General features: G+C 31.2%; 1 protein-coding gene across 8 annotated transcripts in view; it reads right to left on the reverse strand.

The window, feature by feature from the left end:
- LOC118200813 (serine/threonine-protein phosphatase 4 regulatory subunit 1-like) overlaps window positions 1-13,895 on the reverse strand; it is a 236,199-nt gene that overhangs the window by 30,413 nt on the left and 191,891 nt on the right. For 7 of the 8 annotated variants that reach the window (XM_035372780.2, XM_035372777.2, XM_035372778.2 and 4 more), the window contains 3 exons: window positions 5,116-5,252; window positions 3,795-3,855; window positions 2,878-2,963 (listed from right to left, as the gene is read on the reverse strand). In XM_035372780.2, the coding sequence (XP_035228671.1) occupies window positions 2,878-2,963; window positions 3,795-3,855; window positions 5,116-5,252 (284 nt within the window). Of the gene's footprint in view, window positions 1-2,877; window positions 2,964-3,794; window positions 3,856-5,115; window positions 5,253-8,116; window positions 8,311-13,895 lie in introns of those variants that run through there. The other variant, XM_035372783.2, reaches the window with a different exon arrangement.

Here is a 13,895-nt window from a genome sequence, read left to right on the forward strand (position 1 = left end):
TTTACTTAACAGTACATTAAAATTTGGAGAAAAATTTTTATCTGCCAAAAGTAAATTATTAACAATATTTTAGAGAATCTAAATTTATGTAAAAGCTACATGCCATCAATTTTTACAATGATGCTTTATATTTTACACAGGAAACATATACTGAAATTCAACAGCGTGCTTATGTAAATTACACAAAAAATTAATCTACACCTAAAAAAAAATACACTTCTTAGCCTGACATCAAACGTATTAACCATTAAAAAATGGTAAAGACAAGTAACTCTACATACTTATATTGACAGTATAAAAAATAATACAAAACATAGCTTTAATTTCCATACTGACTCTTAATTCTTTCAGCAACATTCATTGCTACGAAGGAAAGCTGTATTGTTTTCCGGACTGCATAAAATATTTTTGCAGAATACTTTACTTCTTGCAGAGGGAGAGGATGGAGAGAGCATTTACATAAGATTCTTACAATATTATGCAATATTTACATGAAATTTATACCAATTTCAGGATAAATTTTGGTTAATTTTAAATGCATCACAAATTGTATTTGTTATTAATAGCAACTTAGTTTTAAATGTGTTTCAAGAGAATTACCATAAAAGTTTCACATAAATAAAAGTTACCAACAGCCCAATTAAATGATGTATAAATCTGCTTTTGAATTTCATGATCCATTTCAATATAACTATGGATACTTTCTTGTGCCCCCCCCAAAAAAAAATTAGAAAAAAGGTCTTATTTTTTACTTACAAATTCAGTTCTAAAAAGTAACTTCTAAGCACAGAATGCTGAAATTTTAATGCCATACAGTGAATGTTTACAATTAATTTTAGTTTCATTCATATAATCATTCTATTAACTATTAACCATTTTTAACAATGAAAGTTCAAAGTCATGATCCTAGAACTGTCATTTCATCAAACTGGCTAATTTTCAATTTTCATTATCGCTTTGTAGAATAATTATCAACTACAGTAAAAAGAAAATTTCATAATGATACATATAAAAGTTTTAGGGGGTAACAAGATAATGGAGAAATCACACTTTCAAACTTTACAGTTTTAATGGATAATTTCAAATGCCAGCTAAATTTATTTTAAAATACTTCAATATATTAAAATTTTCTAAATATGGAAAAAGTTCAATCTTCATAGTGTGGCATACACTCCAAGATGACATAACAATAAAAGATGAAATTAGGAACACTCTTTACCGTCTGATGACAGTCCATACCATCAGATCATCAAGATGGCTGTGATATGGTATCAAAAATACAGATCACTGCCAATTTGACGAACAGAAGATATGGTACATTCAAGAAGCATTTCTTTAGTAGGCAAAGCAACAATTTAACATGTCAAAGATAGCTGTGATATGAATTAATAATACATTTCACTACTACTTTGACATATCAACTAGTCACACTAAGGACTGAAAGTGTCCCAGATGTTTTACAGTGCCCTTACCGTCAAAGACAAGGTAGTGAGATGGGAATGGAAAACATCTCACTACCCATGTCTTTCACAGAAAAAGCACAACTTCTTTTCAAAGGGCTGGCTGAGTAAGTACTGATAATAATTACAAAAAGGAAAAATAGCCTCCTGTAAACAATAAATAAAAAATAATATGCGCAAATTCTATAATACAAGCTTTAAATCCGTCTTGCAGTTAAACAGTTTATTACAGTTCATTTATCATTTCAAAAGTGAAAAATAATTACACATCTCTAGAAAAATCTTAAAAACCCAAACAAAATCATTTATTTAAAAAAGAAAATACATAGTACATTTCTTAACTGAGAAATAAACATGAAAGAATTTTAAATGAAGTAATTACTGAAAGACATTATATAAGTTTTTTTTCCCAAAAATCTAACAAACCCCTTCTGTGGGGAAGGAATGATCTTTTCCACTTTATTTTGAGGTCAGTGACAGAGTTGCCAGAAAGTTTTAAGCTAATGTGATATCAAGATATCAAATGATAGCAAAAACTAGCATGTGATATTCAGAAATCACACGACTTTTATGACATCATAAGATTGCCAAAATGTTACACAAAGCAATCAGTCAAAATACTTCAGAGCACATTTCAAAACCAAGAGCTTGGGAGCTATAAACACAGGATTGGATCCCTGGCTGCTAACCTAAATAAATTATTACTCTTCATTAAATTTTAATGGATACATTATATTAACATATATGCATTCTGATATATAAAAAAGTTGTTGTTAAGTTAAAAAAGTTTTTGTTTTTGCTACCTTAACATTCTGTTAAGGTAGCAAAAAGTAGCACAAGGAAATGATGAAGTAGTAGAAAACCTACATCGACATTAATTTTAAAAGCTCAGGCTTGTAAAAGTAGAAAATTTGCCCAAAAAAATCACACAATCTGGCAACACTGACCTAAAAGACTTCACTCGCCTGCTAAATTTTGAACTTGGACTCTACCACAGGTGGCAGAACACTGCTTTTGCACACACTACAGCACAAAGAATGCATAATCCACCCTCTTCTGTGTTTTTATGCCCTGCATTAGTATTCATGTTTCATTTGCCAAAGTTAACTATTGAGGAATTATTTTTCTGGAAGGAATCCTTTCCCATGTTACAAGCTATTATAAATTTAAAAAAAAAAAAAAAAAAAGCATGAATATTAAATACAATGGACAACAAATAAAACAGCAAAAAACTAAACAGTAAATTTTCAATGTATAAACCAATTACAATATATATTGCTTAAACAACAAAAATAGTATAAATTTCTTAAATAACTTATAAATAAGTAAAAAAGCAGCAAAGCTCCAAAAATACAAAACAAAGGAAAAGCCAAATAATTTTAACAGGTACAATAATGAAATATCCTTAAAATCTTACCACAATTGATTCTGTTCTTATATCTTCCGGATGGATATTTTCTGTTAGATGCAATATAAGAGGACAAAATTTCTTACTCACAGTATCTAAAATAAATAAAACCATTTTACATGCACACACTGCATTTGATTCAATACGAAAAATATATCAAGAAAGAATCAAACTTTTAATCCTTTGACTTGAATCAGGACTAACTACCATTAACAAATTGTTTTTTTACAGTGATGCAGAAGTGAAGAACTTATCTACCAACTAGTAAAACAAATGTTGATACTTTCACATAGTTGACATTTATTTAATCCAAAAGGCACATAGTACATCTCTGAATAATTCAAAATGCTCAAATTCAGAAAATTTTAATAAATAATTCAAAACACTCAAATTCAGAAAAATTTAATTTCGAATATACCCTAATACTTCAAATTAATAATTTTCAAATACCAATTTAAAATAAAAAAAAAAAAATATTTTTAGGATCTATTGGGGAGGACATGAAAAAGCATTCAAAGTTAAAAATTTGTCATTCAATGATCATACAAATAAAGCATGAAAAATCAAGAAATCAGGGATAACACAAATTATAAAGCATTTTACAACAAGGAGACAATTATACACTGGCTTTGCATTTTTACATAACCTGTAGGTTGTCATTAATTGATGTACTTTCTGAGGTGAAATGGTTTGCTTTTGCATTCTCTACCGGCTCTTAATGTTTGTACTGGAAATTCTGAATGATTCTGTATGTACAGAATATTACATTGTTTAATTGTAGTACCGGTAAGATTATTTTCTAGTTTGTAAGATGATTTGGCGAACTAAATTTACATTATTTTATTCTTGGACATCTTTTATTACATACAGACTTTATTTATGGATTCATTATGAAAAATATTTTGTTAAAAATTTATTCAACTTACCAGTGTCTATTAATTTTTGTTCGATTAAAGATATAAGAGCAGAGTGAGCAGTTTGTCGTACCTGGAAAACAGCAAAAATCTAACATTAAAGTGAAACTCTAATTTAACAAGAAAATAAATCAATGAAGAAAAATATAATTACATATGACTTAAAATGAATGCACATAAATATGAAAAATCAAATGCATAATTATAATTAATACATAACCACACAGCAGTTAAATGCAACTTGTTGTCTAAAAAAAAATTTTTTTTCTTCTTCTTCTTCTCTTCAAAATGATTTGTTTCTCTCAAAATCTCAAAAACTGCACTGTTGCAGGGTAAAAGGCATTAAAATTGAACTATCCTCTCTTATTTCAACCAAACAAGAGAGTCCCATCAAGAAGAGAAACAATCAAAACTGGAAGTAAGTTGCACAATGATCACCCGCTCCATATTATTGCTAAGCTACTAAACTTGTTTTAACCAAACAACTAACAACTAGTGAAGTTTTCGTTTCAATAATACTGACAAAAAAGCAATATGCTTGATAACCATTAAGCCTGTTGGAATTTATGATAAACATTAAGATGATGATAAAACACTATTTTTATAACATAAACTGTCCTTGATAAATGTGCAACAAACCTACACTTACTCTGAAATGGTCATTCCTTTTTAAAGCCTTCATTCAACTTTTCACAATATTTGAAATTTGCACATTTATTACAGACTGGGCTATGTTTACCACTTCTGACAATTAATCATGAAAGCCATAATAACATGGACATACCATTAATTCTTTTTTTTCCTATCATGTGAATACTGATATACTTAAATAAAAATAAACTAATGAAGAACAAATTGTTAACTCATAACCACGCCCCCAAAAATTTATTCTCAAACCGAGACATAAGTCATCAAGTTTATACTTTTTACAAATACCAATTATTCAGAAACATTCTGAACAAATTTTTCAAAACATAGTAGTTTACAAGTGGAAATAGAATACTTACTTTACATACCACATGCATAATTAAACAAACACCTACTACATAATTAATTAAGTTTAATAAATAAAAAGGACATGGAAAACAATGTCTTCATTACAAGTAGCCAAAACAGCTAGCTTTTACAATGATCACACATTAAAGAGAATAAAAAAAATATTAACTCACAAAACATTTGATTCTTTCCCAAACATGTTACAGTTCCCAAATAAAAAATTACGCTACTCATTATGCAAAACTGATAGTAATAAAAAACAGCCTTACATAAACTTACAAAAATGCAAACATTATTTGTTGGCATTTTAAGAAGAGAAAAACTGAATTATACATACTGTACTGTTTTCATCGCCTAAATAACTTATTAGCATTGGAACCAAATACTGTTGAATCGAGAAATTTAAAGCGGCTTCTTTGCAATATGCAGCTATATTTGGAAGTTGCACTACGAGTTCTATTCTGACAGCTGGATCTAAAAAGAAAAGAAAATTTCTTTCAGTACAAATGCCTTGAAATCAAAATAATACACGCACCCCCCCAAAAAAAAAGATTTCATGATTTATAATTATATTTTATTAACTATGAAGTTCATTAATTCAGCATTAAAATCTTGCTCTTAATTATTTATAATAGTTGCAGCTTTCTTTTATGCAAGAAAATGCTTTTCCTGCACTGAAACTCTACTTAATGCTCTTTTATGATTTAATATCAAATTTTGGTCTAATACCTATAAATTTGTATTTGTTCATATATGAGTTTTTGATTTGTAGGATTTTATTTTTTTAAACTGTGCAAATGGTTTTTCTCCCCTTATTAACTTGTAATGAATGCAAGATGACACCACAAAAGATGGTAATATAACAAACTTATTACTTTACAACTATATTTTGAATTATTATTAAGAGTTTATTTTCAGCATTTTGCAATCGCTCAAAAAACTTGAAATCTGGTTCTCCTGTTTCCGCAATGAAAAAATTAGTAAATGAATTTGGCTTAAAAAAATTAAAATAATATGCCATGTTTCAGTTATTTCATATGTAACTATAAATTATATCGTAATAAATTATTCCATTTCACTTATTAAGTTTTTCCTTTTGAAATGATCATGCTACCTTGCCAGTAAAAGTGAATGTCGGCACAGTATAAAAACAATCATATCTTAATTAATTAGAAGCATATACATAAGAACGGACTCAAAAATGGAAACAAAATAGAAACAGGTCACTGATAACCATAGGACAAATTAATGAATTCTAAAATCTGCTACTGACAAAATAACCACTGCCGCTAGAGCATAATAAATCCTTGTTCAGTAGCAATACAATATAAACAGTAGAAATATAATTTTGGGAACTTCTTTAACCATTTTTTTTTAAAGCTATAATGAGTAAAAATCAGCATAGTATGATTTTCGGAAAGCCAAAGTTATTTTTTGCCTCTCAATACTTTCCAAATAAGAACTTTCCGGCGACGTTTCGATAAACATCGCCAAGACAATTCATGCCACGTATCGATTCACCTTCGAAAACATGCTCTAACAAATATACGGACATTCTCTACGTCTTAACCCCATGTATAACAGCGCCAACACTTTCGCTACGCATTTTGTGATAAAACTTTCTCCGCAGTACAAAAAGTTTTACTTTTACTTGTTACAACTTTTTTTTCTTTGACTTTTTATTAAAATGCAAACATTAATGCACTTCCGGAAATACGACGAAATATTGAATTTGAAATTAGGGCAACCCATACCCCATCACATACCCATAACGTCATTAAAACTACAATAAAAAATAGAAATATTTTAATGTACCATTTCTTACGGCATAACTGCTACCTTGAACTATGAAAAACCGGAAGGTCTTCGCGTTGTGTGGTGACGCAATTTCGAAAGAAACTCCAAAAGGTCCAAATAACAGACTTTCATCACTTAACAGTTATTCTACAATTATTTCAGATTCATGTTACTGAATTATTTAAAATGTGTAAATTATTTATTTGGTATTCTAAGTTTTATCTTCTTTGCCTTGTTTATATTTTGTAATTTTTCTTTTACACAGAGCAAGTTTTAATTAGGGATACTTGCGTGTTTTATACACGCATTCTACTGCATAAAATGGTACTTTTCTGTTCTAACAATTTTATCCACAATGGGCCTTGCGATGAAAATTCCTTAGTAAAGCGCCCGAAACGCGAACAATTTGAAACAATTTGTCAGTTTGTTTAATTAGGGAGAACAATTGTTTTGACGTTAGGATCTCGAATTTATGAAAAATACTGGTGTGTAATAAAAGGCATTTTTTTACATATCGAGGTTAAATTTTCATGCGATTTCTTCAAATGCTAATTTCTTTTTAAACATTGGTAACAAATTTGCATGCGTCAGCACCGGCCCTAAAAATATCGGGCTCCATTATTTATTCTATTCCGTTATCCGTTTATAAACAAGATACCAGCATTATTTTCTCGGGTATAAAATATCACAGTTACTTTTGCTTACTATACAATATGTGGATATTTTTGACGTAGAACTGATAGATATTTTCAATGCAAAATAAGAAATTAATCCCAAACACAGGAAACATATCTACCAATGCTGCAAAATGCTTACACCCAGTCAAACATTTGAATACGAAATTCTGAAATAAAGAAACAACACTAACAATCGAAACACGAAGTGTTCCATCCTTCAGGACGTATAAAAACAGAACATATAAAAGTGAAGATAGCTTAGATTTCGGGTAAACGTTAGCGCAAAATGCGGGAATGTATCAATAAATTCTTTTCTCTTAATTTTTTCTCGAATTCATTTTCTTTCCATCACTTCTTATAAACGTACTGGCATGAATGTACGCGCAAATGCACATATTCTCATAAGCAGTGGTTTTACGGTCGACTTTCGATTTTACGAAACTAAAAAACAGGGCTCACTAAATCAGAAGTTCGTACGCAAGAATGCCATCAAGCCCAACGTTTTGAGACCAAAGCAGTGATTGGTAAAAATGCCAATTCGTAAATCGAACCTTCATGAAAACGAGCGACCGCTGTATTTCGATAAAAAAAAAAAAATTTAAATTTAATTTTAACCAGATTCTCATTTTGTAAACAGAATGATCAACGGATTGTGAGCTGCGGTAAGAAAAGCCTTGTAAAAGAAATAGCCAACATACAAAATTATACGAAAGATCGATTTTGATTTAAAATGCCAAGATACACATAGAACAAATAATATGAAAAGACGATTTGAATTTAAAATTTGATAATTTTAAAGCTATACACCGCCCGAAAAAAATCTCGTTCAATTTTCAAAGTTAATAAAATCTGAATCAAACTTACCTAAAATGGCCTAAAATGTTGGGCATCATTTGCATGTTGTTCGCCACACAGAGACTAGTAACTGAATTATCTCAAAATATAAGGTAACTCGGTAACGAAAGGGGTTGAAGAAAATTGGACATCGGCGAGGTTACCGAAAAACTGTTGAAATTTTAGGCTACGGGTTTAAAATTAAAACATACAGCACAGATTTCATTGGACGCGACTAGTCACATGTTGTAAGAGGGGTTTGCTAAAACAGAGTGGCTGCTGAATTCCTGGCAAGGATCCGTGTTTTGCTTTAGATTCCAGACCAATTGCAACCATCCCATCAAAACAAAATACAGTAGGAAGGGAGGACTTCTTTTTGCCAGACGCAGCTAAATGGCAGCGTCTTGGCAAAAGTACGCCAGTCAAAGGACTTCATTAATGCTACTTTACTTAGCAAGCAGGTACCAAAAATAGATTATGCGTCTGCGTCTGGACCGCTTTGCAATGACAGAATAAAGTCTGAGGTACAATGCACTTGTCGGCAAAATTTGTACATGCTGTCAAAACACGCTTTCTTTTTATTTTTGCCTTTGAAACACATCATAAAGGAAGCGTTTTGAAAATTGTTAAACTGATAAAAAATACATTACATCGATGAGCCTTAATTTTGTAATGCACTGAAAATTAATTAAAAAGTAAGCTTATAAGTGTAAACAAAACTAAATATTAATAAAACCAATACACAGTGGTCTCCCATAAAACGAGAATTCCTACAACGCGACGAAAAAATTGCGACTAGTACTCACACGGCAAACACTCACTCGGTAACATAAATTTAACAATTTTAAATAGTTTCTAATTTTTACTTCCTTGTACGAAATAAAAGAATATTGTAATCACGAAAAATTCCGGGTACTATATTTCAGCGAAAATATCCATTTTGGCCGCTATCGAATGCAATTTAAGGACGTTTTTGCGTTACATCTGTATGCAATGACAGAATACAGGACTCCTTTTCCCCAAACGAATTATAAAATTGATTTAAAATGGATTCAGAAGAGATTTCTGGCGTATGTATGCATACATGTATCTCGCATAACTCAAAAACGAATAGCTCAGAACGCTGAAATTTTGTATGTGGAACTGCTATAACATGTAGATGTATGCACACCTCCCCCGTTTTGGTTGCAATTGGTCGCATTATGAGTACAGAAATTATATGTATATATAATATCCACTCTGTTACTCGGTTCAGTGAGCTCAGTTTCTTTATTCTTACACGTTTATATATTGTGCCTTTTTTGCTTTAAAAATGATTAAATTAGTTGTTCTTATTTTCCGGTTAAGGTTTTTATTCCTGTAGTTAAACTGCATGATCAACAATTTTAAAGTTGTTTAAGGGCGGCTAGGCCTTTTTTTTTAACACAGCACCTATATTTGTTTATATTTGAAACTTTGCAGAATAGTGGATTTGTTGCCAATCTAGAGAAACTAAGCTTCATAACATTAGTTATTGAGAACTAAATTATGCTTAATCTATTCTGGAATTATCGTTTAACTTATTAAACTATACCATATATTGACTCAAATAATTAACAAATTAAGTCCGTTTATTAGTCCGTCCCCCCAAAAAAATTAAGTCCGTTTCTACGCCTTCAGTGTCTTTCTGCAGAGTGAAACCAAATGTAAATTTTCAGTTTTGTGCACTGAAAAATCTGCCTTCTTGCTCGCAGGCCGAGTTGCTTGTTTTTGCGTAAATGTTTCATGTTTTTCTACATTTTTCAATTTTTGCCTTGCCGCGAAGTGAAAACTGAATTAGAAATATATCTCTAATGAAATTTCGGAATTACGCTTAAATCAAACGTACGAAGAAATGCGTATAATTTAATATTCCGTACAAGGAAGTTGGTGTACACATCAGATTTTTCGTTTTGGAAAACAACAGTTGTTGATACTATACGAAAAGTGAAGCCGATGGTTTTAAAAACGTTTATAAAAAAATACGGGGGGTCGTTATACTACAGTACATACACATTTAAAGATATAAGATGAAAATAATTTTATTATTCAACTTTTAATAAAAATATCCAATTCATTATTTAACACTGTCGAAAAACGACACCGTCTTCTTAATAACGCTCGCACAGATTCATCGCTTGATCAGTCTAAGTTTCCTCTCGATTGTTATCTTTATTTAAAAACACATCTTTCTCCATAACATTTTTAGATTGAAAAATATGGGTAAACACAATCATTTAACTTCCCTTTAAATTCCGTAAACCGCTCTACCGACGGATCAATTTTCATAAAATATGTTTCGACTATTTGTAACCCTTTATTTATATCGTCTAACCTCAAAGGCTGCTTTGGCGCTTTAAAAAGCCTGGACTGACGCTAATTCTCTATTAATTCGATTTCATCACTATTGTAATTAATTAATTCGGTGATATCCGTCTCATTCATATCAACAAAACACTCTTCAATATTTTGCCCAGCAGTTCATCCAAGATACTAATAACGCGGCACACAACTAGAGACCTACGTCACGTCGCGTGAAAAAGACTGGTCTGATAACATACGGGCCGTATACCGTTAATTTCCTACTACGTGAAATATATCCCTCGCGTTGTACGGGAATCTACTGTATCTATATAATGTTGCGTGCGTGCGGGTTCGTAACGGATTGAATGCACAAGTCGATAAAAAGTTAATAAAATTTATTCTTATCCCAAGAAATAAAACAAAATGCTGAAATTTCCTCAGAGATATTTGTACAATATCGCAATATCTCACAGTAGTTATATTTTTAACCCCTTAGATCTGAATAGAACTCAAATTCAAAACACAGAGAAAGCTAATCCGATCTCACCGCGAATTCGCTACAATCAATAACAGCACTAAGTAAACAACCGAATGAGATGTTTTGATCTGGCTTTTATAAGCTTTTTATTCATGCACGAGAACATTCTGGTATTTTCTCGATTTTTCTGAATAGCAAAAGAGTACAATTATGAGATATCTATTTATTAAATGCTAAATGCGCGTGCTCCTGTATTTTAAATTTTTCTGGCGTAGCTTTGTCTTCAAATAAGTTAAGACACTAAATTATTAAAATCTCGCAGTAAGTTGTGAAACTAATTAAATAATGAAGAGAACTATCAAATCAAAAAAGGTATGTCTAAACACAAAGTACATACATAAAAACTGAAATAAATTCAATAAAATAAAAATATATAATTAATATAACATAATAAAATTAATATAAAAATTATGATATGGACACCACATGACTCCTAGCACAGCCTATTAAATTTTACATTTTATGCTGCACTTTTTTATTTCTTCAAATTATAAATCAATCCCTGAAAAGCAAGTTGCAAATGACATCAAATTTTCAAAATTTGAAATTAAATATCCTGGCTAATTTTTGTCATATGAGAGCCTAACTTCTTACAACTATAATCTTCATAACCAGTATAAAACTTTCCCCAATAAAAGGAAAGGAACCGGGAAACTGCATCACAGATTTCGTTATTTGGTGAAAATGAATTTTTTTTTAAAATTTGCCATCGAAAAAATGCAAATATCCTCATCACTAAAACACTTCCGTAATTGGAAATACATGACTATGATGGGGTATATGACAAGGCAGGCATGACCAAAAAGTGAGCTGCATGGAACTCTCAGGCCTCTTAACTGTGGCTCACAAGCTAAAATGTGGCTCTTTGTCGCTTGCAACAAAAAGTAGTTTTATTTTCGAAATAAAATTGCATTTTGAAATAGAAATCATGGAATGAACGACATGCTTCTTTATCAATTCGCAGTTTAGTTTTAGGCCCACCAGCGGCCGAGCGGTAAAGTCGCTGAACACTGGTAGTTCGGTCTGAGGTTCGAATCCCGCGAACGGGGCTGGCTGCATGGGTGTTTTCATGGTTTTCCCCATGTGTAACGTGTATAAGAGCCAGTTTCCCTTAGAAAGTCCTCCCCTTAGACAGATAGCCCTCGACGCTTTGCCATAATCACATACACAGTTTAGTTTTAGAAATTATTTTCATGTGTGCAACAATTTAATCAGTTACAATCGGTCCATCATGCATTAATTGTAAGAGTAGCGATCAAATTAGTAAATAATTCGGTTTCTGAGATTTATATTATAATGACCATGCCATTTTTAAAGCAAATAGTGGGCAGCACTGGGATAGCACAAAAACAAATGTGCAGGCCATTTAAAAATTATAAATTAATTTCCCCCCACTCAGGTTTTGTTTTATTTCAAACAGTTCCTTCTTGCAAATCTTTAAAAACACTAAATCAATAATCCTGATTTATTGTTTTGGAAGATTTACTATTATTCCTGCACTTGAGGTGACATGTGACATATCGATTGGCAAAATGCAACTATTTCGGGTCATTACGGTATAACTTTTCTCAAAATAAACGTATACTCTAAATTCTTTTTTCATTTAAAACAGACAGCTTGCAGATTATATAAAGCACATAAAATGTAAATTTAAAGTGTAATATTTTTAGAAACCAGTTGTTTTATTTTGTCTTACCTTTGATGAATCATTTGTGACAGTGTGCTAGTTTGGTACACTTTTCTTAAAAACTACTGCACCAAACTCCTTCATATTTTGCATGTTGGTTAAAAACATATCATTTAAGTATAATAAGCAGTATCATATTAAAAATAAATTAGTAAAATGTTTTGAAAATCATAGAAAAATGGTATTAAATTTTTAATGTATCCAAAACTAATGATCATAAATTTTATATCCTGCATAGTTTCAAAAAATAGTTAATATAAACAACTGTGGAAAACTTAAAACTTTCTAAGCTGAATAGTTTTCAAGAAAAGTGTACCGAGATTTTATATATATTAAAAATATATATATATATATATTTTAATATATATAAACTTTCGGTATACATACATATATATATTAAAGAAATAAGAAAAACATTTTAAACACTAATAATATATAAAAAAAATCATTTTAACCTTTCCTTGCACCATAATCATCTTGAACTGGCATTGCTGCATCTAATTATTTTTGTTTTATTACTTTACGTTTCTTTCTGGCCATTTTAGAAAGCTTTTGGTAAGCGAGATGGGTCTCATGAATTCTATCCCAATCTGTTTTTACAAAACCTTGATTGTATTCCCAATAATTCCATTATTTATACCCCTGGCTTTGTACACCATCATTAAAACATTAATTACCGCATCTGATAAACCTAATTTTAATGTGATGACACTCACAAAAACAGTTTTTGGTATAGTGTCCAGATGCAATTATTAAAACTTTCAGGCAAGGAGCACCTGTCGTTGACCAGGTGACAGTGGAATTTAGCTCAGTCCCCCAAAAAAAAATTTTGGGGGAGAGCACCTCAGGGAAACAAGTCCGAATGTGCCCCACTTTTCTTCCCTATCACCTACTTCTCCAGAGGGCTTTCAGCTCGCTGCATATTTCGGATGCTTCCATGTCACATGGACACTATACATTTACAAATACCAATGCCTTCTCCGAGATTGGAACACACGCCCTTCGGGACGGCGAGCAGCGCCGCTAACCACTATACTAGTTGAGCGGCGGGTTTTGACTTCTTCCATGAATGCAATTTGACAGTAGATTTTGTAAGAGAGACTTCTAAAGACGTCCTCTCAGTTAATAAAACAGATTTGGACAGATAATGTTTATGAACATATTTTTTACCAGCTGATATGGCCGGACCAGACATCTGTCCCTTCTGAACTGGTGAGCTTGCTAGTGCTTGTTTACATTTTCTAATGCAAGATTTCGGTCTT

This window comes from Stegodyphus dumicola, chromosome 12 (genome assembly GCF_044657685.1).
Source record: "Stegodyphus dumicola isolate Sdum_Otavi_A_Nest chromosome 12, ASM4465768v1".
NCBI lineage: Eukaryota > Metazoa > Arthropoda > Arachnida > Araneae > Eresidae > Stegodyphus > Stegodyphus dumicola.